Source organism: Puma concolor, chromosome B1 (assembly GCF_028749965.1).
Source record: "Puma concolor isolate L17-30 chromosome B1, mPumCon1.1.hap2, whole genome shotgun sequence".
Lineage (NCBI taxonomy): Eukaryota > Metazoa > Chordata > Mammalia > Carnivora > Felidae > Puma > Puma concolor.
In genome coordinates, this window is record NC_141670.1 from 145,713,703 (window position 1) to 145,738,851 (window position 25,149).

At 43.2% G+C, this 25,149-nt stretch overlaps 1 protein-coding gene across 1 annotated transcript; it reads left to right on the forward strand.

The window, feature by feature from the left end:
• Window positions 1-709: 709 nt before the first annotated feature.
• LOC147581920 (uncharacterized) lies at window positions 710-22,176 on the forward strand. The gene is made up of 3 exons (XM_086702969.1): window positions 710-775; window positions 19,361-19,441; window positions 21,310-22,176. Exons 1-3 carry the CDS (start codon window positions 710-712, stop codon window positions 21,739-21,741), a joined length of 579 nt encoding a protein of 192 aa, XP_086559095.1. The 3' UTR covers window positions 21,742-22,176.
• Window positions 22,177-25,149: the final 2,973 nt, after the last annotated feature.

The window sequence follows — 25,149 nt, forward strand, 5'->3', positions numbered from 1 at the left end:
GGATCCAAATTTGCTCTCTAGAAAGCTCTGGCCTCTGGCGTATGAGCTTCCTTTGCAGGAGGGATATGTGTACACTTTCTGGTGCATTTCTGGGTGCCCACCAAGCATAACATTTTGTGTTTTCTGGCATTTGTTGGCAGCAACATAGGAAGTGAGGAGCAAGTGTTGTTTACTTCCTGAAATGGGAGAATTGTTACAATTAACACCATCCAGATTTTAAACCTCGGAATAACAAAATAGTGTCTGAGACAAAGGCCAGCACAGAAGATGTGGCATCACTTAGGTTCTTAATTAGAACTAGACGTCTGCCTTATATTTTTCTGTGACAACAATCACAAGTTTTCAATCAGTCGACTGAAAAAACTAAAGCCGACACACACAGCGTTTCAAATGTTGTCTCGTCTACAGGATTGGTTCTGGTTGTTTCAGGGGTTCTCTGGTAGTCAGGAATTCACCCCCCGATATGTATGCCACAGGCCCTGGCCCCGCCCGGCTCCAGAAGTACACACTCCCCTCCAGCCTCGGTGTAATTATGTGCCACGAAGGGCAATGCGGTTGGCTGCAAAGCCAGGGGTAAGCGATTCTCTCACAAACACATCCTGAAAACAGACTGTTGCGCCCTCTCTGACATGTTTTATAAGGCCTCCTGCACGGAAAGCACACATAACCACAGAATTCCTTACCAGGAGCATTCCGTGGGGTTAAGGGAATGCCTCGTAGGTATCGCCTCCTGATCGAATCTTCTACTTGTCTTAGAACACTCCGGTGGCAGCAGGTAAGCCCTGAAGGGTCTGCAGGGAAGCGTCCACCCTCTGATTTATTGATTCATTCTGGGTATCATGAACCCTCAGGCATTAGATGCAGCTGAAGCTATTGCTGGTGGTTGTGGCATGAAATGGTCACTAGGGTAAAGTGGTGTTAGCATCCTGGGAGTGGACAACGAGCCCGTTAGAACAGAACAAGATTTCAGGAGTTTTACATTTTAAATCCCATACTACTTTAAAACTTGTTTTTAGTGAGTTCTAGAATGTCCATAGTATAATGCAGCAGAGCATGCTTACAAATGATAAATAATTAAATGATAAATAATTGTTATTTATATATGCATCTACGGGACATGCTAAAAACTTTTTAAAATTTTTTTTGCACTTATTTATTTTTTGAGGGACAAAGAGAGACAGAGCACAAGCTGGGGAAGGGCAGAGAGAGAAGGAGACACAGAATCCGAAGCAGGCTCCAGGCTCCTAGCTGTCAGCACAGAGCCGGACACGGGGCTTGAACTCACAAACCACGAGATCATGACCTGAGCCAAAGTCAGACGCTTAACCGACTGAGCCACCCAGGTGCCCCAAAACTTTTTTTAATACATTATACGTATGGGAAAACAAACAAACAATCACCAGAGACCTGAGGTAAACAACTCTGTTAATGAATTCCTGCTAGGCTTCTAGTGCTTTCTCCCTCATGGTCTACCCCTAAGCAGTTTTGCTGAAGGGAAAAAGCAGAGACAGAATCAGCAATGTTTATAGCTAGGAAAGATTTTTCCCTAGGTTTCTTTGTTGTCTCAAACTTGAAATGATAAGACTGTAGTCATAATGTATGTTTTTCCCTTTGTTGGACTCGAGAGGAACGTGTAGTTTAATGGGAGAGCTGAAGAAAACGAAAACAGTCATATGCCTGTAAGATCTGTTTTAAAAATTAGGATCTAGGGGCGCCTGGGTGGCGCAGTCGGTTAAGCGTCCGACTTCAGCCAGGTCATGATCTCGCGGTCCGTGAGTTCGAGCCCCGCGTCGGGCTCTGGGCTGATGGCTCAGAGCCTGGAGCCTGTTTCCGATTCTGTGTCTCCCTCTCTCTCTGCCCCTCCCCCGTTCATGCTCTGTCTCTCTCTGTCCCAAAAATAAACGTTGAAAAAAAAAAAAATTAGGATCTATTGGATGGAAAGGAAATCTTAGATTGTTTACTGTAGCGTTGCTAAAGTCATCCCAGCCAAGCTTTTTTAAAAAAAATTAAGACAGGTAATTTAAACATTTACTGGTTTTTAAAACCTATTTTGTAGCATTGTTGCAGGATCAAATGAGACCGTGCACTGCTTCGTCTGTAATGAGTTTAGTAAGGATTTGTTTCATTGTTATTATTTTATTATTTTTTAAAAATCGTATTATCATGACATACCTCCTCACTTAGCCTAACTAGGTGGTTCTCTAGATTTCTGGGGGAAATCTCTAGAATTCTGGTAGTTCTCTAGATGTGGGGACCCAGGGAATATATTCTCTCTGTTGTCTCTCCAGGCAGACCTAGTTTCACTTCCTTTTGTCCCTGACCGAACATGAGTGCTTAATTCTCCCCTGATACAGAGCATTCTGAGCTGGTCCCTTATAATGTGGCCATACCAGCCAGGCTGCTTTTTCTTCAGAGGGACCAGTATAATCGTCAGGCCTGATAAGCGTTCACTATAAAAGATAATATTTTTCATCTGTTTGTCCTGGCCATCTTGCACCGTGCTCAATGAATGGTTATTGAATTGAATTGATTAGGAGAGGCAGTAATTTAAGCCAAAGGAATGACTCTGAAAAGGTGGAATATCGGACACTATATAATAGGGAGAGATGGAGAGGTAATCTTTGGAGGTTAATATTTCTGAGACAGTACTACAGAGTGGTAGTTTAATCTGTTTATAAAGAGTCAGTCCAGCTATCCCTCCTCAATACAGGTGACTGAATGGTGGGTGGGGAATGGCCCAATATGGGGAGTGCTGGTCAGGAGTGTGCAAGAGGAAGAACCTTGACCTCATAGGAAAGTGAAAGTAGTCAATGTCATTGTCCATGACAGAACACTGACTCTCAAGTGTGGAAGTGTCCCAACACCTGGAACTGTGTGCCACACACAGAACCAAGGGGCCTTCAGGGAGCCTTGGGAGCAGTATGGAGGTCCTGTGTCTTAGCATGGGCTCCTATAGCACAATACCATTGGCTGGGTGGATTAAACAACAGCCCGTTAGGGGCGCCTGGGTGGTTCAGTCCCTTAAGCGCCTGACTGCGGCTCAGGATATCATCTCTCCATTTGTGAGTTCAAGCCCCGCATCCGGCTCTGTGCTGACAGCTCGGAGCCCTGAGCCTGCTTCAGATTCTGTGTCTCCCTCTCTCTCTCTCCCAGCCGCTCCCCCCGCCCTCTCTCAAAAAAATAAAATAAAATAAACATTAAAAAAAATTAAACAGCAGCCTTTTATCTCACGGGTCTGGAGGCTGGGAAATTTGAGACCAGGGTGCCTCTTCCTTGTATCTTCACATGGCAGAGAGAAAGCAAGAGCAAGCAAGCTCTCCAGTCTCTTCTTATAAGGCATTAATCTTATCATGAGGACCCCACCCTTAAGGCCTCATCAAAATCAAATGATCTCCCAAAGACCCACCTGTAAATATTATCACATGGAGGGGTAAGGCTTCAACATATGAATTTTAGGGGAACACAACACAGTCCATAGAAGCCTAAGAACTTGGGTGGGAATCCTGATCTTCATTTCATAGCTAGGACTTTGGCCAAATTATTTAATTTCGCTGTGCCTCAGTTTCCTCATCTGTAAAATAGAAATGGAAATAGTTCCTACCTCCGGGCGCTGCTGTGAAGAGGGAACAAATACAGTTAAAGAACTTGGAACAGTGTCTGCAGCATGGCAAGTGTGAGATACAGTGTAAGTTATTTTTAGTATTAGCTACTTTTATTATTTATCTCAAGTTTATTTATTTTGAGAGACAGAATAAGAGCGGACAGGGGAGGGGCAGAGAGAGGGAGAAAGAGAATCCCAAGCAGGCTCTGCACTGTCAGGGCAGAACCTGATGTGGGGCTCAGACTCACAACTGTGAGATCATGACCTGAACCGAAACCAAGTCTGACGCTCAACTGACTAAGCCACCCAGGTGCCCCTTAGTAGCTATTATTACCAGGGAGGTGGGAGCAAACAGATACTTTATTTCGTGGAAGCCAAGCTCTGCACTTGGATCCACACTGACCTTAACCAGGACAACATTCACCAGTGGCCTCAGACTTGGCAGCAAATGACCTGGAACCAGCCTAGGTGCCTATGTGTGTTTCTGCCCCCATTATATCCAGTCCCCTGTACAGAGCATTAGGCTTCCTCTGCCCCCCTGGGCCTACCAGGTATTTCCTGCCTCTCTCAACTGCTGCCTTTTCTCAGCATGTCTCTTTGCTCCTCATTTTCTCCCTTCTCGTTCTTTGGTGGCCAAAGAGCCATATTCCCTCCTCAGGACACTTGCCCGGGACTCGCTGCTGTCATGGGGCGAATACCCATCCTGGTTCTTCCTCTGCTTCGGTCTCTAAAGTGGGACTCAGCAGAGATGCCCCTGGAGGAGGAGATGCTTAGGAGAAAGACCCACCTCCAGAGCAGAAAGTCCAGATAGCACTGCAGTCTTTTTAGCTCCCGGATTCTCTTTAGCTTGGTTTCCCTTTTTCTCCCAGGCTTATCAAATCCTATGCTCCTTTTAAGCACAAATATTTTATAATGCTCAGGTGAGTCTCCAGTAATGAAATGCATAAATAAAAACCATCTGTCCATATGCTTACCTTCAAAAAACTAATTTAAGCTCTGACTATACTATAAAGCAGAACAAAAGAGAGGGTGAGGTATTATGGAGTAATAGACATCTCAATATGTAGACGCTCAGGCATGACTCTGTTAGAAGACACAGTATTTGTCAGCTCCTTGTGCTTCCAGGCAGATCGTGAATACAACAGGCACAAACACAAATGACGGGAAGTGCGGCCATTGGTGACATGATGGTCCAAAATGATGGGCAACTCCTGGGAAAGTTCCAAATAAATCAAAGTCGAATTTGGACTGGCTGTACCTGAGAACCACTGCTCAGGCTATTTCAAGAAAGCACCCTGTAAATGGTAAAATGTTTACACATACCCATTACCTTTTCTGGCTCCAAAGGACTGAGTTAGAAACAGATGCCGGGAGGGGCGCCTGGGTGGCGCAGTCGGTTAAGCGTCCGACTTCAGCCCAGGTCACGATCTCGCGGTCCGTGAGTTCGAGCCCCGCGTCGGGCTCTGGGCTGGTGGCTCGGAGCCTGGAGCCTGTTTCCGATTCTGTGTCTCCCTCTCTCTCTGCCCCTCCCCCGTTCATGCTCTGTCTCTCTCTGTCCCAAAAATAAATAAATGTTGAAAAAAAAATTTTAAAAAAATAAAAAAATAAAAAAAAGAAACAGATGCCGGGAGACCTGTGTCACTCAGAAAGAAGCAAGTGGATGGGGTGCCTGGGTGGCTTAGCTGGTTAAGTGTCTGACTCTTGATTTCAGCTCAGGTCATGATCTCAGGGTTGAAGATTGAGCCCTGCATCAGGCTCTGCCCTGGGTGCCGAGACTCCTTAAGATTCTCTCACTTTCCTTCTCCCTACCCCCCTTCCCACTCATGTGCTCGCTCGCTCTCTCTAAAAGAAAAATCAATAAGCTAAATAAAATTATAATTATATCTGTAAAAGAATCAAATGGAGTCAGACATTCAAACCCTGGCTCTACCACCTACCTTGGTATGACCCTGAGGAAGTGATTAACCTTTCTAACCCTCGATTTCCTCATCTATAAAATAGGCATGAAATACCCACCAGGTACAGTAACCGTGAGGATCAAATGGAATGATGTGTAGAGAGCACTCTACACAGGGCCTGGAGTATAGAGACCTCTCAATAAAGGATTTGGAGAGATGGGTAGGCAAGAGATAGTGCAGGGGTGAGGTCCTATAAATTAGACTGGCAGAGATTAGCGAGAGAAGGACAAACACAAGTTTATTAACGTGCATTGTGCGTGCACACGGGGGAGTCCCCAGCAATGAGTCAAACTAAGAGGTGGTTAGAATTTGGGCTCATATAGTATCTCAGGCTAAAACAAAGGAAAAGGGTTTTGAGGCTTCGCCAGGGGAGGCAAATTATGGGAAGGTGACCAGGGAAAGTATGGTAATAAGCATTGTTTAGTAAGATTTATTATGCAGATTCAAGTCAGTGCCTTCTAGTCAGTAAGAGTTGTTAAGAATTCTCCTTTTCCTGGAGAGGGAGACCTCTTTCACCAATGGAAATTTCCTTTACGGAAGGAAAACTTACGCCCTGTTTTAGAATTTTTCTTGCATCTGCTCGTTCTCAATGAATGGCCTTAGCTCAAAATAATTCAGATGCCATAGAAGCATATTTTGGGGCGGCATATTTTGGTACCCTTCAATAGTCAGCAAATATGCACATGAAAGCTCTTCAGATGGTTCTCGCTTCCGAAGGAGCGATGCGCAGTGTCTTCCCCACACCAGGAAATAAGCCCAGGAAAAGGACAAATCCAGCTGGGGAGCTGTCCTCCCTTTTCTTCCCCTTCTGGGAACCAGGCTCGCTGACTCACAGGGCTCAGTGGGTCTCCAGCGGTTCCCGTGGGAGGCTGTAAAGTCACCTACCGCCCCGCTGAATCAGGATCCCTGGGAAATACCTGAAGGGCCTCTGTGGGTGGCAAATGAAATGTGCTTCCTGCCTGTGGTGGGGCTGGGGTGGTGCAGGTCAAGAAGGAGCCAGGATCTTGGTGGTGTTAAGTTAACCAGAACCTGATTTTCTAGGACCCACACAAACATTAGGTATTTCTGCTTTAGGTATATTTTTGCTTTTGAAAGTTCCATCTTCTGACCTAGACAATTGTGCAAGGCACTGTTCAAGTTCATTCTGAGTTGTATCCAGTTTATGGATTCTCTCAGCATATATATATATATATACATATATATATATATAATTTTTAAGGGATTTATTTTTGAAAAAGAGTGTGCACATGGGCGGGGCCAGGGGATGGGCAGAGAGAGAGGGGGACAGAATATCTGAAGCAGGCTCTGTGCTCACAGCAGAGGCCTCGATGCGGGGCTCAAACTCATGAACCCTGAGATCATGACCTGAGCTAAAGATGGACACTTAATCACTCAGGCACCCCTCTCTCAGCAAATATTTAATGAGTAACCACTGAGTAAGGAATAAGGCAGTAAGCAGTGGAAGCAGAAATCTATTCTTTTTATTTAATCTCTTTAATAGACTATGAATTCCTTGACAACCAGGCCTTCATTCTACCTATCTCTGTATCTGTTTGGTGCCCAGCTCATAGCGTGGTGGTAACAGTAAAAGCTAAAAACATAGAGGGCCACCAGTATTCCATGAACTATTTTAAGTGCTTCGTGTACACTCATTCACCTTTCATAACCACTCTTTTTTTTAAAAATTTTTAAATGCTTATTTAGTTTTGACAGCGAGACAGAGCATGAGTGGGGGAGGGGCAGAGAGAGAGAGGAAGACACAGAATCCGAAGCAGGCTCCAGGCTCTGAGCTGTCAGCAGAGCCTTTCGCAGGGCTTGAATGCACGGACAGCGAGATCATGACCTGAGCGGAAGTCGGACACTCAACTGACTGAGCCACCCAGGTGTCCCTCATAACCAGTCTTGAAATAGCTTTTAACGTTACCCCCATTTTCTGGGAAATGTACCAAGAGGTCAAATAATTTGCCTACGTCGCACAGCTAGCAAGTGTCAAAGTCGGATTTGAAACTCAGCCTGCTCTGTGACCTGTTTGCTTTACTGCTTCCATGGTACACAGCTGATGTTCAATAAAGACTGGTGAGACATCATCGATGTAGGCACATACCCGTGTTTATCTGTATGAGTAAAAGCTCCTCTTGCGTTTCAGCGCCTCACCATGGCCCAGTGTGTGAGTCTTCTGGTCTTTCTCCATGGAGTGCTTGCATTTCAGACAGTGAGTAGCCACTGTGGTTTTCCCATTTCTTCCCTTTCCAGGGCTTCTAAATTTACCGACAGGAATCCAAAGTCATGCATGGCTAGGTCTACATGGCATCCAGATGCTGATACTCTGGACATAAAATTAACCTTGGCAATGGTTTTCCCCATTCTTATGCCTTTTTATATTGATGAGAGAAAAACTCTCTGAAGATCTGATATACAAGGAAGCCATTTTAGATTTCTTTCTAAGTCAACATGACTGTATATCAAGTTGTTCAAACAAAAGCCTGACTGATGGCCCACCACACATGCATTATACATCTGCTTTGTGAATGAGTAGCCTAAAGGAAACCATTTCATCCTTGAGATATTGATCAGTGCTCCTATCTCTGCATTCCTTTATGATAAAATTTGTGATTCCTGCCTACATGCTGATCTATAATCTTTTGAGCTTCGACAAGATGTAAAAAAGTTACCTCTGTAAAAAACGTTCATTCTCTGGAACACTTCCTTGCGAAGGGGGTGTTCCCCACACTCGAAAAAAAGTCTCTTTCTCAACTTTTAGAGATTCTAAAAGGGTTTGTTCATTTTGCATTGACAACATCCATTCCCTCTTTCAAGAAAGGATCTACATTTGTTTTTGGTAAAGTGAGGGTGACTAAATATAACTTAGGAATCAGTATATTTTCAGAAATGATGTTGAAGTTACTGATTTCCTCTTAAGGTGGGGAGAGAGGGAGTCTAAATTGGATGAGGGAAAAAAGCCCTTCTGTTCAAGAATGTCTCCACGGTACATTCTACCTAGGAAGATATTTAAGTTTAAATTTTTGTGTTAAGATGCAGAGGAGAAAGACCATAGACACAGAGGGAGACTCCGATTTAGAGTCTTCAACATGTTGTTCCCTCTGCCTGAAGTATTTTTTTCCTCTCCGCCATAGAGGACGGCCCCCCTTAATTGCTGGTCATTCCTGACATCAGAATTTAAATAATCCTTCCCTGCCCCTCCTTCCCCAAGCTCACCTAAAGTCACAGCATCCGGATATGCCCAGGCCACTTCCTGCAGGTCTTTGTGGAAGCCCTGACTGAATAATTCGTAGTGCATTTGGCTGTTTGTTGTTTGTCTTCCCTACTAGAGCTTAATTCCCCAAGCACAGGGACTCTATTTGCCTTGTTCAGTGCTATGACCCCAGTGCCTGACACAAGGTAGGTGCTCAGCAAATATGGGAGGCATGAATGCTGACTGAACTTTCCATTTTCAATGGTTGTGTCCAAGGACTTTGTGAGCAAGTATGAATCCTCTTCCAGTGCCTCTGTCTGCCCTCAGTAGATCTACTCCCAGAAGCACTGGCCATTTAAGGCCCATTATCACAGCAGGATTGGACATTTTCTGAAACCAGAAGAACTGAGTGCAAGTCCCCAAGTGTCACTCATCATGCACTAGGTCTGTGTCACCTTGAATAAGCCTCCAAGTCTCATCACTTATAAAATGGTTGTTATGAGAGTCAAACATGTTAAGACCCATGAAAGTGCTCTAATGCATTTCCAGGGCCCCTGATAAATATTGCTCTCTGTGGGGATTCTGAGTAGCATAAATCAAGGCCCATTCAAAGACCAAAGCTCCCAGGGTGGAATTTCAGGTACCTTGCATGCAGGTAGGCTAAGAATTGGGTGATTAAAAAGGGTCTTCTCAGTGCCCCCAGATCACACTGAATTGGTAGCCATTAGCACATAAAGCTCGTCTCAAAGAAAACATCCTAAGAACAAAGGCACCATAAAGAAAAATTGTGAAAGACTTTGCAGTCTGGGAGTTCTCTGGGTACTTAGTGCATTGACGTGTTGTCTCTACCTTTGTCTTTGACTATTTGAGCACTCTGGAGAAACAGAAGCTAACTTGTACAAAACTGATAGTAATGTAATTAAATCCCATGTACAGAAATGCAGGAGTGCCTGGGTGGCTCAGTCGGTTGAGTGACTGACTCTTGGTTTCAGCTCAGGTCATGATCTCGCGGTTCGTGGGTTTGAGCTCCACATTGGGCTCCACACTGTCAGAGCTTGGGATTTCTCTAACTTTCTCTCTCTGCCTCCCCCTGCTTGCTCTCTCTCTCTCTCTCTCAAAATAAATAAACATAAAAAAAATTTTTTTAAGTGCCACTTGTCTGGTGAGATGCAACTGGTTATCACCTGGTGGAAATTGACCAGTTTTGTCAGTTTTGCACTATTCGTAAATTCATTTCCACATTCTGTTTCTGAGTATAGATGTTGGGTCCTTTGTGTTGACTTCTTAAACTGTTGTAATATCTTTCCAGTTCCCATATTAATTAATGAGTTAAATATAATTCTTTACACTTGTTCCTTCCATGTTTGTACAAAAAAACACATGATTATATTCTCTTTTTTAGAAATATGACAGGGGTGCCTGAGTGGCTCAGTCATGTAAAAATCTGACCCTTGAGTTCAGCTCAGGTCATGATTTCCGGTTCATGGGATTGAGCCCCGGAGTCAGGCTTTGCACTGAGAGCATTGGGTCTGCTTGGGATTCTCTCTCTCCCTCTCTTTCTGCCCTTCCCCTACTCGCTTGCATGGATTCTCTCTCTTTCAGAATAAATAAATAAACTTTTAAAAAATATATACGGTACATAGTATAATAAAACACAGATCCCTCTCCTGTTTGTGATACATGAAGATACAAGAGTTAAATAGCGGGAAAGTTGGAACGGATAGCTCAGTATTTCCTGTTTCATGGATTCACTCCCTAAACCCTTGTTATTGTCAAGGCTGAACCTGGCACTTCATTCTAGTCATACCAGAATAGTCAACAGGAAGTGCTTTGGGGACACCACATAGGGTCTAAGGATGCGGTGAGGCACCAGGGCTATCTGACACACTCCATGCCACAGTCTTTACCTCTTTTGGTCATTGTACCCCTTTGGGAATCTGTAAAACCCCCCACATGTACATTTTGCATAAAACCTCAAGCAGACCCCCTAGAACTCCACGGACCTCTGGGATTCAGGACTGCTGCCCTATGCAAAGCCAGCTGCTGTCCACTTCCCTACATGTGAAACATACAGAAATGTTCATCTCAATACCCCTCTCACTGTCTCAGCTGACAGATCAAGTGCTGGTTTCCTGGCCTCCAGCTAACATTCTGGGTAGCATCGTAAAATTGGCTTCCTCACTCTCTTTTTTTTTTTTTTTTTTCAACGTTTATTTATTTTTGGGACAGAGAGAGACAGAGCATGAACGGGGGAGGGGCAGAGAGAGAGGGAGACACAGAATCGGAAACAGGCTCCAGGCTCTGAGCCATCAGCCCAGAGCCCGACGCGGGGCTCGAACTCACGGACCGCGAGATCGTGACCTGGCTGAAGTCGGACGCTTAACCGACTGCGCCACCCAGGCGCCCCATTCCTCACTCTCTTTAAATGTCAAAAGTGGAGTATCTTAGAGCAGCCTGGCAGATGGAGTTTCTGCATGAGATTTCTCTCATTCTGACTTGTGAGGAAGAGGAGGGAGAAAGGAAGCAAGGGAGAAAGAAAGGAATTGAGGGAGAGAGAAACGAGAAGCAGCAGTGTGGGGGGGGGGTGGGATGGAGCCTCCACTGCTGATGGCTTTCCTGGGACGCTAGACATCAGGGTAATGACAATATGTTAAATATTGTGGCCTTCGCCCTCCTAGAACGTCAGCGAACTCAGAAAAGAGCAGATTTCAATGATGTCGTTCTCCGTTGAAATGTCTTCCCACTTTCTTGTTCTTCACACAAACTGCCTGCAATATCTATATTCTTTTGCCATTTATATCTAACGGGCCTTTTATATTTATGAAGTAAAAGATAAATTATTGGTGTGTATTGTATATGTCCTTGTACTGTTTCCTTTCCTTTTTAAAACTCATAACTATTTGGAATGGCATCCTATTCTGCTTTAATCTATGGCACCGAATATGAAGCGTTTGTAGTATCGAGTTGCATGATTTCCTCTGAGAAAAAGAGCTATTGTAATTACGTGGTTTCTCCTGGTTTGTACTTTTGCTTCATTGTCTTCTCCCCTCAATACACAGGCACCTTCTTTGCTGCTTTTAAATTGCTTCTAGCCACCACTATGTTCCTAGAAGAAACAGCTTTGGGGTCTTGATTGCCTGTGCTCACAACTGGGACCCCTCAGTGAAAATGCAATCATAGCCTCATAGAATATTAGAGTCCAAAAGGAGCTTGGAAATTATATTTCCCATATTTCTGCTACCAGCAACTGATTTTTTGGCCTTTTAGCTATAACCAACTGTCTGTCTCCCAGAGCTTTGATGTTTTAAGAATCCTGTCTGCCAACAGCCTGTCAAATCCAATATTCATTTTCTTCACTCTTCTTAATCAAGTAACCCCTTCGTGGACGTGTTCCGTTTGGACACTGGGACTTGCCTTAGGGAGTTCATCAATTATGTCCCATAAATTTCTGGGTCAATCCTTCACCAGAGCTGCTGACTCTCAGGAGACCAAAGAGACGCAAAACATAGAATGTGACGCACAGTGCCAACCCCTCTCCCCACCTTCCTCTACTATCACAAACCAACACGTTGTTTGACTTTGAACTTCATCTTTACGTCACCGAGGGCAGGGGAACATGGACCCAACCCTGAACCCCCTCTTGGGGCCATCACAGGATTGCAGTGTACGGATGGTATTTACAGAGGCCCTAAGTTATCAATAAAATGCAAATTGTGCTTAATATGCTCTAGTTAAGATAGCCTGGAAGTGTGCCTTCCTTACAGACAATTCCAAACACATTAAAAAATCTAAATATTGGTGCTTATAAGAGCCTATAAACTGGGGCACTCAGCTGGCTCAGTCAGAAGAGCCTGCCACTCTTGATCTCGTGGTTGAGTTTGAGCCCCACATTGGGTGTAGAGATTACCTAAATAAATAAATTTTTAGAAAAAGAATCTGTAATCTAGATAAGTCATTTATGATTGCTTCATTTCCTGAGTGCAGAGATAGGTGCTTTTTTAAAAAAATGTTTATTTTTGAGAGAAAGAGTGTGAGCAGGGGTGGGGCAGAAAGGAGGGGGACAGCAGCAAGCCCAATGTGGGGCTGGAACTCGTGAACCATGAGGTCATGAGCTGAGCCGAAATCAGATGCTCAACTGACTGAGCCACCCAGGCGGCCCCAAACATCTTATGTTTGTTTTTCTATTTTTAAAATAATGATTATGATATTCACTAGAGAATTACTTATTATGGCAAAAAACAGTCTAAATATCCACCAACAGGGAAATCTCAATACATTTTGATTCAAGCATACAGTGGAATGTCACACAGTAGATACCGCCAGGGAAAACTGTCTGTGATACATCGCCCAACGAGAAAAGGTAAGTGGCAGAACAATATCTACAGTATAACCTCATTTGCGTTAAAAAAACCCAAAAACGCTATGATCTATAGTATGGATGCAGAAACAGATTGAAATGATATGTAGCAAAATGTTAATAAAGATTATATCTTAGACTGTAGGAGTAAGGACAAAGAATGGTTTGAAATTTATATAAATATATGTACATATGTACGTATATATGTATACGTATATACGTACATCTATTATGTACATCTATTATGTACATATATATTATGTATATATGTATATGTACATATGTATACGTATATATGTATACGAAGCAGAAATCAAAACAGATTTGCTGGAAAACTAGAGTTCTGGGGGAAGGGGTGGGAAGGAGACTTACTTTCTCTATAAATCCTTCCCCTTCCCCGCCTATCATTATTTTAATTCATTTTTTTTCCTTAAAATTGGTTTATAGAGGAACTAATTATTAATTTTATTCCACACTGTAGTGATGCTTTACTAAACAATTTAATTATATGTATAAATATGTACATATACATATCCATGATATATATCTGTGCATGTGACCTGTTCTCTGACCTATTGAATGGGAGGAAGAAGGAAAACTCTTTTAAGAAGTAATTTTTTCTAAAAATAATAAAATAGGGGCGCCTGGGTGGCGCAGTCGGTTAAGCGTCCGACTTCAGCCAGGTCATGATCTCGCGGTCCGTGAGTTCGAGCCCCGTGTCGGGCTCTGGGCTGATGGCTCAGAGCCTGGAGCCGGTTTCCGATTCTGTGTCTCCCTCTCTCTCTGCCCCTCCCCCGTTCATGCTCTGTCTCTCTCTGTCCCAAAAGTAAATAAAAAACGTTGAAAAAAAAAAATTTAAAAAAAAAAATAAATAAAAATAATAAAATAAAATAAAAAACTTTTCCTGATTATAAAGGCTCTACATACATATGGCAGAAAAATCAGAAATAGGGACGCCTGGGTGGCTCAGTCGGTTAAGCGTCCAACTTCAACTCAGGTCATGATCTCACGGTTCGGTTCGTGAGTTCGAGCCCAGATCCTCTGCTCCCTCTTCAGATCCTCTGTCTCCCTCTCTCTCTGCCCCTCCCCCTTCACACTGTCTTTCTCATTCTCTCTCTCAAAAATAAATAAACATTAAAGAAAAGAAAAATCAGAAATAAAAAAGTCTAAAGAAGATAAAAACTATCCATATCACCATACGTTGGGACACTTCCATCCAGACCTTTATCTATTCATTTTTGTTACCTCCTAGTGGTGTGTTTCTTCAGAAAACAGAAAATAATATTGTGATTTAAATTAAATTCTGACATGTATCCTTAAAATCTCTCTCTCAGAGATCCTTCCACAGTATCCTATGTCTGCAAGCATGCCAGAAGTGTAGTTGGGTGATTTTACTTCATAACTTTTTAATAGTTTAATTATCAACAACTAACTTATTTTTTAATTTTTTTTACACATTTTTATTTATTTTTTGAGAGACAGAAAGAGACAGAGTGTGAGCAGGGGAGGGACAGAGAGAGAGGAAGACACAGAATCCAAAGCAGGCTCCAGGCTCCGAGCTGTCAGCACAGAGCCCTACTTGGGGCTCAAACTCATGAATTATGAGATCATGGCCTGAGCCAAAGATGGACGTTTAACCAACTGGGCCACCCAGGTGCCCCTAAATAACCTATTTTTTAACACTGAGGTAGTCTCCCCCATCTTGTCTGTGGAGTGTTCTTTCCAAGACCCCCCCAATGGATGCCTGAAACTGTGAACGGTACTGAATCCTATATATAGGGTCCTAATAAAAGAGGACAATTATAACAATATATGTAAGAAAAGTTATGTGAATGTGGCCTCCTCTGTCTCTCAAAATATCTTACTGTACATCACTCACCATTCTTCTTGTGATGACACGTCTACGTGATGGGATGATAAAATGTCTACGTGATGAGACGAAGTGAGGTGAGTCATGTAGGGTTGGGCTGTTGACCCCTGACCGTTCCTCAGAAGGATCATCTGCTTCCTGACCACGGCTGACCGCAGGTAATGAAAACTGTGGCAGGCAAAGCTGTGGATACGGGGAACTACTGTAATTGTATTTAATGGTTAGAGGCCAAAATCACCACTAAAGTTATTTTAGTAGACGCTTGTCACTCAAGAACAGCCTAGTGAAAACAAAGGGGGTGATGGCATCAACTTTCCTAATGAATGTCTTCTGCAGTGAAGAACACATTCTTAGCTGCTTCTAGCTTTATCATTAAATAAACTGAATCTGCTCCCTGCTCTGCAAGTCTTGTAGCGGTGCCCGGCTGTAGCAATATAATTTTAATCTGAAACTATAGCCACCGAGCGCTGCTCCGAGGGCTAGCACTTTAGGAAGTTGTGTGGGATATCACAAGAACAAATCACTTAAATTCTATTTTATTCACTCAGTACATTTAAATCATCGGGCTAATGAAATGATTCAAGGGCTGTCGCCACCAATTCACAGTTTTTGCTTGAAGAACAGTATAGCAAGAGTACAGAAATAACCAGAGTGAAAGTTCTTCCCCACTTTGAAATAATGTTCTGAAGTAGGAGACACATTGTGATTTGAGAAGTGCCAGCTTAGTGGAGCCACTTTTAATTCTCATTCCTTCTTTCTACTTAACACCTTTACAGGAACTATAGCAGAGGATACCTGAAAGACAGTGAAGGTAAAAAAAAAAAAAAAAAAAGGATTTAATTGCAGTTTTAGAAAGAGGGATAGTTTCAGGCACATGGCATTCTTCTCCCGTTCAAAGGAAGATTTACTTACTCTCACACACACACTGACCAAACTTGAAAGATTACCTAACTGAAATTCACTAGGAAACTGGCCTCTGAATCCATTCCGTGACATTGTCATTATGTTTTCTTTCTTTTTTGAAGTTTACTTATTTATTTGGGGGGGGGGGGCACGCGGGAGAGACAGGGAGAGAGAGAGAATCCCAGGCAGGCTCCACAACAGAACTCAATGCAGGGCTTGATCTCATGAACCATGAAATCATGACCTGAGTCAAAATCAAGAGTTAGATGCCTAAGTGACTGAGCCACCCAGGCGCCCAACATTATGTTTTCAATGTTCATAAAGTCAGAACGGTAATATCACCTTCAGCACCGTAAACTCTTGTTATTTTGGTTTTGTTTTCCAATCAGGTCTCTCTCACCAGCCGTATATAAAATGTTCTTTCCTTTTCTAGCATTTTGTGGAACACTTTTCAAAGTTTTTAACATATACTGCTAGCACATGTCCCATTTTCCTGCTTTTCTAATTACACATATGGATGTGACCTAATTGTCTACTAGTATGGTCTAAAAATATGCTGAACTGATTTTCCAAGTCACATTTGCCAATACCAGATGAGTTATGCCTTTAAGTTATTTTAAACTACTTTAAAATATATGAAAATACATCATCTGGCAATCTCCACGACTGTTAAAACAAACTACTAGATGCTTTTACAAAGTGGCAATAGACAGTAGGTGAGCATCAAGGCTGAATATTCAGCTGAGGCCAGTTATGAAATCACACCCAAGTACTCTGAAGCACAAATTATCCAATTTTTATAGGCAAGAATATTTTTCTTGGTATCCATTCAAATTTGTACACTCTTGTATGGCCTGCCTGTGGTCAAAAACATCTCTGATGTTCTCAAGATTAAGGTCTACTTTGCAAAGTATGTGGGAGGGTAATTAGCAGAACTGTTCAGACATTGGATTTAGGATTCATTGCAGCTTTGCCTCTTTGTGCGAGAACAGTAGTTAAAGTTAACTTCTGACCCTGTGGCCAAAGCAGGTTCAAATATTGGTGTTATTATCTGTGGAATTGTGATTTTTGTAGGTCCTGAGTGTATTACTTTGCTAGGACTGCTGTAACAAATTACAAAGATGGTGACTTAAAACAATAAAGATTTATTCTTTCAGAGGCCAAGAGTGAGAAATCAAGGCATCAGCAGGGCTATGCTCTCTGCTAAGGCTTCAGGGAAAATCCTTCCTTGCTCCTTTCCAGCTACTGGTGGCTCCCACAGTCCCTTGGCTGGCTTGTGCCAACATGTCCCCATCTCTGCCTCCATCTTCACATGGCCTTCTCCATGTTTCTCTGTGTCTGAAAACCTTCTCATTGGATTAAATATATGATGAACTCAACTCAGGATCCTCAGCTCAGTTATATCTGCAAAGGCCCTATTTCCAAATAAGGTTACATTCACATATACCGAGGGTGAGAACTTGTACATATCTTTTTAGGGACCCCAGTTCAACCGACTCACCCTTCTCATGTATCATAATGTGTGCAGAGGACCGGGTGGTGGCTCAGAGGTGGGCCAAGCCACAAGAGAAACATGGTACATCTTCTAAGACAATCAGTTTTCTAGATGTCTTTTTGAGGAAAAATTTAACTGGTAATTTAGAACATGTTAACATTACAACAAATCTATTGTGGCACAAATACAAAATTCACATGAATTTTTAAGATGAAACGTGAGACTCCAGCATATTTTTGAGCTAGGCAATGTGTTTCTTGCTAGGCCTCTAGAAGGATAGCATTCACTCTTTTGCTGATGAGGAGCTTCAGAGCGCAAGTTTGGGACTTACCATCACAGTTTCCATGATTTGCCTATTACTTACAGGCAACCTAGAGGTCTATAATATAGAATTTATTATTTTGTCAAGGTAGAAATTTCAGTCATGTGTTGCTGTAGTCTGCCTTGTGGAAACAAATTACTGACCTAGTCAGTCTGGATGACCACCCAGCTTAGTCATCTGGGCTCAGCACCATTGTTCTCTGGTTCTCCCCCCTTCTGGGGCAGATGTGGTAAAATACAGGGGCGTGTGTGACATTTAGAATTTGTACAAGTGATTTACTCAATGTATATTTAGTAATCAATGGTATGGGGACATAATAATGATCCAAAGAACCCCAAAACGACCCACAAACATTCTTGCTCTTCCCAAACAGATGATACGTAGAGGTATAGGCACATGTCTACTATATATCTAGGATTAATGGCAAATATGAACATACATTCCATTATTGCCCATTTATGTGATCAGGATAGACATTGCTAGGTGATCTTGGGGCTTCTTCCTGCTGAGCCCATGTATTAGTCTACACTGGCCGCTATAACAAAATACCATAGACTGGGTGGCTTAATAAACAAGAATTTATTTCTCATAACAGTTCTGGAGCCTGGGAAGTCCAAGATCAAGGTGCCTGCCAATGTCTTCCTGATTTGTAGACAATCTTCTTGCTGTATCCTCACATGGCAGACGAGAGAGAGAGAGAGAGAGAGAGAGAGAGAAAGCAAGCGCCCGTGTGTCTCTTCCTATGAGGGCATCAGTTGTATTCATGAGGGCACCACCTTCATGACCTAATTACCTACTGAAGGTGCCACTTCCAAATACTATCACACTAGGGATTAGGGTTTCAACATATGAATTTTAGAGGGATGCAAATACTCAGTTCACAGCAGCTCAGTTATGGCTTGAGTAACAAAGGACAACTGTGCTTCCTATACACCTTTTTAGGGTTGCTATCAGAAACGAGAGCATATTGTTTTAATCACTGACTTTGATAATGGTGCACTCAGAGCAATGTTTTTTATTTATAAGTAAATTGGTTTGTTTTCATGAGATACTTTTGGCATCATTATCCGCTTAAATTCATCTAAAGGACTGAAAACATGTAGAATGCTACAAGATGTCACAAAGGGCTCCAATTGAAGATTTAACTGGAAATCCGTTAAGTTCAAAAAAAGAAATCTTAGGCAATATGCATACACAGGTGAAAAGATGCTTGTGTTGAGGGGGGAGAAGATAAAAATCCAAATCAAAACATGGCTGCTCCTCAGGGTGTGTGTGTGTGGGTGTGTGTGTGTGTGCACATGTATGTGTGTGTTGGGGAGCATCTAGGGTTATTTTGCACATAGGTTTATAGACCACCTGGGACTATCTCTGAGGTCCCCAAAGAGAAGGGAGCTGGGATGAGAAGACTGAGGTGCCCGTGGCCATAGTGAAAGGAGGGGTGCTGACAGAGACAGCCTCTGACCTTTGACTTGCCCCAAGTCTATTTGGGGGTGTTGCCATTTTATCCAAGACATTGAACACCTTGGCAGAGCCACTAACTTAGTGTCGTTACTTTGAGTAGCTCTTCTCCAAGTTTTGAGCAATATGCACCCATTTGGAAAGGAAGCAACAGACAGAAAGGAAGAAGAGGTTCTAAGACGACTGCATTCTTCTGTTTCTAGAAAGGGGTGCTTGGTTTGTCGGAGGAGAGCAGTGACAGCAGTCGTGGATACAAGAAAAGCTACTATATATTTCAGATGCTGGTAAGTCAATAGCATATTCCCTTTCCTTAAAAAAGCGAATTAAGTTACTTTGGATCGGGATTTGGCAACAGCAACACTATTGACTTTGGGGCCAGATGTTTCACCATTGTCCTGTGCCCTAGAGGATGTCTAGCAGCATCCCTGGCCTCCCCACATGTGACAACCAACAATGTCTCCAGATGTTGCCAAATGTGCCCTGCAGGGCAAAATTGCTCCTGGTTTAAAACACTTGCTTCAGATAATTTATAAGAGAAGTCCATATTTGAATTTCAGAAACTTAATTCAGTGGTAATATTTTGAAGGGCTGGCAAAATTTGACTGTGTCTGGATTCTTCGAACCTCTTGTATATTGAACCCAAATAGAAATGTTTTGGATTCAGTGAGAACAGATTTTTTTTTCATGTAAAATACCTCTGTCATAGTAGGAAAATTCAGAATTAGGCCAAGTGTAAAGATATAAAGTTGAAACTTTATCCAATATCCTCCTGAAGGAAATCCTAAGACTAAAATAACACCCACCACCAACAAAAAGATTAGTCACTTAGGGCATAATGACTAGGATGTTTGTAGGATCTAATTCCTGCCTAAAAAGCTCACTGACTTCCTTAGCACAGCCAACAGAACTTGGGCTCAAAGTCAATCAGAGAAAGACAAACACCATATGATTTCATTCATATGTGGAATTTAAGAAACAAAACAGATGAACATATGGGAAGGAAAAAAAGAGAGAGAAAAGCAAACCATAAGAGAATCTTAAATACAGAGAACAAACTGAGGGTTGCTGGAGGGGAGGGGAGGGGAAGAGGATGGGCTAATTGGGCGACGGGCATTAAGGAGGGCACTTGTGAAGAGCTAAATTCACTAACTTCTACTCGTGAAACCAATATTACACAGTTAATTATATGTTAATTAACTAGAATTTAAATAAAAATTTGAAACAACGCCGAAAGGAACATGGGCTCAAGAAAAATTTTTACTTATATTTGTGTGTGGCACTTAACCTATACTACCAGGTATGTGACCTATGATAAGAAATAGGTCAACGGAGACAAGAAGGACATACAAAAACGCTAGGCCAGGGGCTCCTGGGTGCCTCAGTCAGTTAAGCGTCTGACTTCGGCTCAGATCATGATCTCTCGGTTCGTGAGTTTGAGCCCCTGCGTTGGGCTCTGTGAGGACAGCTCAGAGCCTGGAGCCTGCTTCGGATTCTGTGTCTGCCTCTCTCTCTCTCTCTCTCTCTCTCTCTCTCCCTCAAAAATAAATAAACATAAAAAAAAAAAAAACACTAGGACAAATGAAAGGACATTGATGGGCCCTGGGGTATGTGTAATACAGCACAGTTGTGCCAAAAACATATCTTGATTGCAAATGTCCTAGTATTGTGTCACACTGACAATAAAGGAAAACAATAAATGAAAGGACAGGACAGAAGATATCTAGCCCGTCTTAACTGTTCAGTCCAAGCACTAGCATGGGAACTACTCAGGTGCTAGGTGGTAGTGACCAGGACAGAGCAGGGCTCTCAGGATACTTTAGGGTCTGGCTACATGGATACGGACCCACCCCCATGACTTGTCTCCCCATGCTCTAAGCTTGTATCTGAGAGGACATTCAAAATGGAGGCAAATCAGGCCAAAGCCCAACCAGTCGCCCGGTTTAACTCAGTTTCAACCACAGCTACCTGTCATATGTCACCCCAGCCTCAGCTTCCCCCTTTATTTTGCCTGCTGCAGGGGTCACATGTGCACTGCCCCTATCCCCACCCTCAGAGCTTTCAGGCCAAAGCTGTCGATTCACATGGAGCCACCTGTGTATTCCAGTCAGGAAGTGCCTTCTCTAACCTGGCCTCTCTGTGCTTCTATTTACAGCCAATTCAAAACTTGAAGGGGAGACCAGAGAATGCCTTTGACAGGAAGGCAGCTGACCCGCCAGCTCTGTGGCCTTCCAGTGTTTTGGGAGCAAGAGATGTAATTAGACCCGCCGTCAGCCCCATGGCAAGTGTCCGGCTTCGGCCAGTGCCCGTCACCCCTAGACAAAATCCGTCCACGGTGGCTCCTCGCTGGTTGGGGAGCACAGCTCTGAGAGGCCCTGTCCCCACACCTTTCACCCAGGCCAGGATACCACAGACAAAGGGACTGGCCTCTGTACCTAGAAACCGGGGGACCCACTTCGCTGTGTCAGCCAGGTTTCCTCCGACACCCCGAGTTCTGACGACTGCGGGTCTCCCCACAAACGGAGCCCTTCACGGCACCAGTGTCCCCACCTCTCCCACAACTAAGGAGCCCCGAGGAGATATGTAAGCCAATGTGGCAGTGCCCCCTTCTCTTGGCGGGGGACCCATGTCTGTCTGTGTTGCTGTCTGGGTGGGAGAGCAACGTTCGGGAGAAGTGTTCACGCTCTGGGGGCCCAGGCAATCACCCCTGTGATGTATCTTGGGAACCCGGCTCTACTACGGGATTCACCTCAATCACCAACTCCTCTAGACGTGAAATTCTTCAAGAAGGAAGCTTCACGGCCCCTGAGAAAGTGCTTTTGTCACGTGCTCTGTGACTCTGAGGCAATTCCTCACTCTTACCGAAAAATCAAATGGTGGGGCGCCTGGGTGGCTCAGTCGGTTGGGCGTCCGACTTCGGCTCAGGTCATGATCTCACGGTCCGTGAGTTCCAGCCCCGCGTCGGGCTCTGTGCTGATGGTTCAGAGCCTGGAGCCTGTTTCAGATTCTGTGTCTCTCTCTCTCTCTGACCCTCTCCCGTTCATGCTCTGTCTCTGTCTCAAAAATAAATAAACGTTAAAAAAAAAAAAAAGAAGAAAAATCAAATGGTGCAACTCCTAAATCATTTCTGAACGGTTTAGGATTTTTATGAAAAAAATAATTTCAGGCAAAATTGGGAAGCCATAGGAATTTGCCACCTGTTCCCTGTCCTTTTTTTTTTTTTCTCCCTGCCCTAGGAATTTACAATCTCCTGTTCTCAAATTATTCCTACCAAATCTGGAAAGATTCTAAGGTTGGTCATTTACACTTTTAATTCCTACAGTACTCTTTAGACTATTGAAATAATCCTGATGTCATTGGTTTCCAATACTTGAGCTGTGGCCTCCAGAGTGAGATACCCTAGATTGTAACAAATAGAATAATTCTTATTGGATAATTTTTTCTTTGAAAAAAAATTTTAAATGTTTTTTTGTTTATTTTTGAGACAGAGAGAGACAGAGCATGAGCAGGGGAGGTGCAGACACAGAATCTGAGGTGGGCTCCAGGCTCTGAGTTGTCAGCACAGAGCCCGACATAGGGCTCGAACTCACAGACTGTGAGATCATGACCTGAGCCTAAGTCGGATGCTTAACCGACTGAGCCACCCAGGCGCCCCATCTCATTGGATAATTCTTAAAGGAAAAGGCTCAGAAAGGAACTGTTCTAGTAGGAGATTTTTAAAAATACGCCAGTTTTCTTCTCAGTTAAATCAGATTCTCCTCCAAGCAGAGGTAGCTGCACTGACAAAATGTCTTCAGAGAGTGAGTTGGTGGGGATGATAACGGAACACTGAGCACACACGAGAAACTAATACCACAGCCAACCAGGCAGGCGACTGTTACCGAACAGCTTCACAACCACCGGATCTGATGGTGGCGCACCTGACAGAGATTCACTCAGAGCTGTTAGTGGCGTCCTGTGTGCGGCACATGAAACCAGGAACTTAGAGCTGGCTCAAAAGGAAGAAGCTAACGGATTTGACAGACAAATTCAGCTAACCTTGAAGCTGAAGCCATACTATTTAGACATGGCTGAAAGGACAGAACATGTGGCTTGATAGGAACATTTCTATGAACCGGCTGCGTGAATCTTGAAATTGGAAGGAAAAAGAATGATATGAAAGTGAGGATTCGGTTGTGAAAGCTTCGTACGAGCAACATTTTGTGGGCTTAGAGCAGGGGTGTGCTGGCACGTGATTAACAACTGGCTCTCTGGGGGGATGAAGAGCTGACGTGTAGCGTTTGGCCATGTGGCACTAATGGAATTGTGAGGACGTGTGCAGTGTTTCCTCCATACAGGGTGATATGATGGCATGAATAGCCTCAAGAGCATAGATAATAATGTGATAACATATAGTAAATAATTAGGGACTGATGAGTTTAGAGTACTTATTACTTTTGTTTTTAATATAGTTTATTTAATCATATATGTATATAATTCAAACTTAAATTAAAAAAAAATTTTTTTTGAGAGACACAGAGCATGGGCAGGGGGCGGGGTGAGGAGCAGAGAGTGAAGAGAGAATCCCAAGCAGGCTCCATGCTGACATCACAGAGCCCAATGTGGGGCTTGATCCCATGAACCCTGAGATCATGACCTGAGCTGAGATCAAGACTCAGACGCATGGGGCACCTGGGTGGCTCAGTCGCTTGTGTCCGACTTTGGCTCAGATCATGATCTCGCGGTCCCTGAGTTTGAGCCCCGCACTGGGCTCTGTGCTGACAGCTTAGAGCCTGGAGCCTAATTTTGGATTCTGTGTCTCCCTCTCTCTCTCTCTGCCCCTCCTCCATTCATGCTCTGTCTCTCTCTGTCAAAAATAAATAAACATTAAAAAAAGAATTAAAAAAAAAAAGACTCAGACGCTTAACTGACTGAGCCCTCACACGCCCCTATAATTCAATATTAATAAGGGCCATGTGTAAAAAGCAGCTCACAAAATCCCTAAAGATTTAACAAACAGTTCCAGCACACCACTAGTCATGAAGATGAAATCAGAAGGTAAAAAGAAGCAGACACAAGGGAACCTTGCAGTATCGGAATGAGTATCTTACAGTTCTCTCATATTTATATAGTATCTTATATTCCTAGACGTAACACAGAAACATTAAACAGAAAAGTTGTAAAATGGAAAGAGAAATCGAAATCCTAGTGATAACAATTGTATGGTACCACTGGGACTTTTTTACATTGTACTTCATGTGGGAAAATGTGTGTATTAATAAAGAATCCAAAAGAAAGGAGAAGGAAATACTTGAACAGATGGGGCTATTGTTGCCGCAGCATGTGCTAGCGTGGGATGAAGAAATAGGAGAAAAGGAAGAAAACCATGCATTTGGGCAAAAACAGAGCAGCCTGAGAGACTTAATGTGGTCCTTCTCTGGTTTGGAATAATCTCTATACTTCAGAGTCTTAGACATCACAAAAGCTCTTGTAGCAAGGAATGAAATTTAGAAATATAAGTTTACTCTCTTGCGTTATAGACCTGCTGACTTTGAAGGGAAATGTGACAGAAGAAAGCATTTTCAAAATCATAGGAAAAGGAGGAGTTGGGGACACAAATTTCTTTCAATTTTTTCTTACACTGCAATCTTCTACTCTGAAAAATGGGTTAGCATTTGAAGGGGGATTAGGCTATGTCACCCCAAATATGCCATTTTGGTATAGGTTAATTTTGAGCTGAAGGCAATTGAGAATTAACAGCTCCAGGAGTAGCTCCCTACCTTTTCCTTATCTGCCTGAAAGAAGGGCATAAATCTCCCTTTGTGAAGGTGTGCCCCCCAACTGTACCAGGAAGAGAAGAACATTCTTATCATCAGAGACGGAGAGTCAACACTGACATGAGTTTGCATAAACAAACTTAACTAAAATAACCCTATCTTCCATTAGTCCTTCTACTTCCTAGTTCCCCATAATTTATTGTCTGTGAACCCAAAATCCAACCCCAAGTCGAGCCCTT

Bases quoted from the DNA above. Each gene is read 5' to 3' on its own strand.
- LOC147581920 (XM_086702969.1), top strand. From the start codon at position 710: ATGCCTCGTAGGTATCGCCTCCTGATCGAATCTTCTACTTGTCTTAGA. The intron at 776-19,360 runs GTAAGCCCTGAA...TTCTGTTTCTAG, and splicing joins GAACACTCCGGTGGCAGCAG to AAAGGGGTGCTTGGTTTGTC. The intron at 19,442-21,309 runs GTAAGTCAATAG...TTCTATTTACAG, and splicing joins ACTATATATTTCAGATGCTG to CCAATTCAAAACTTGAAGGG.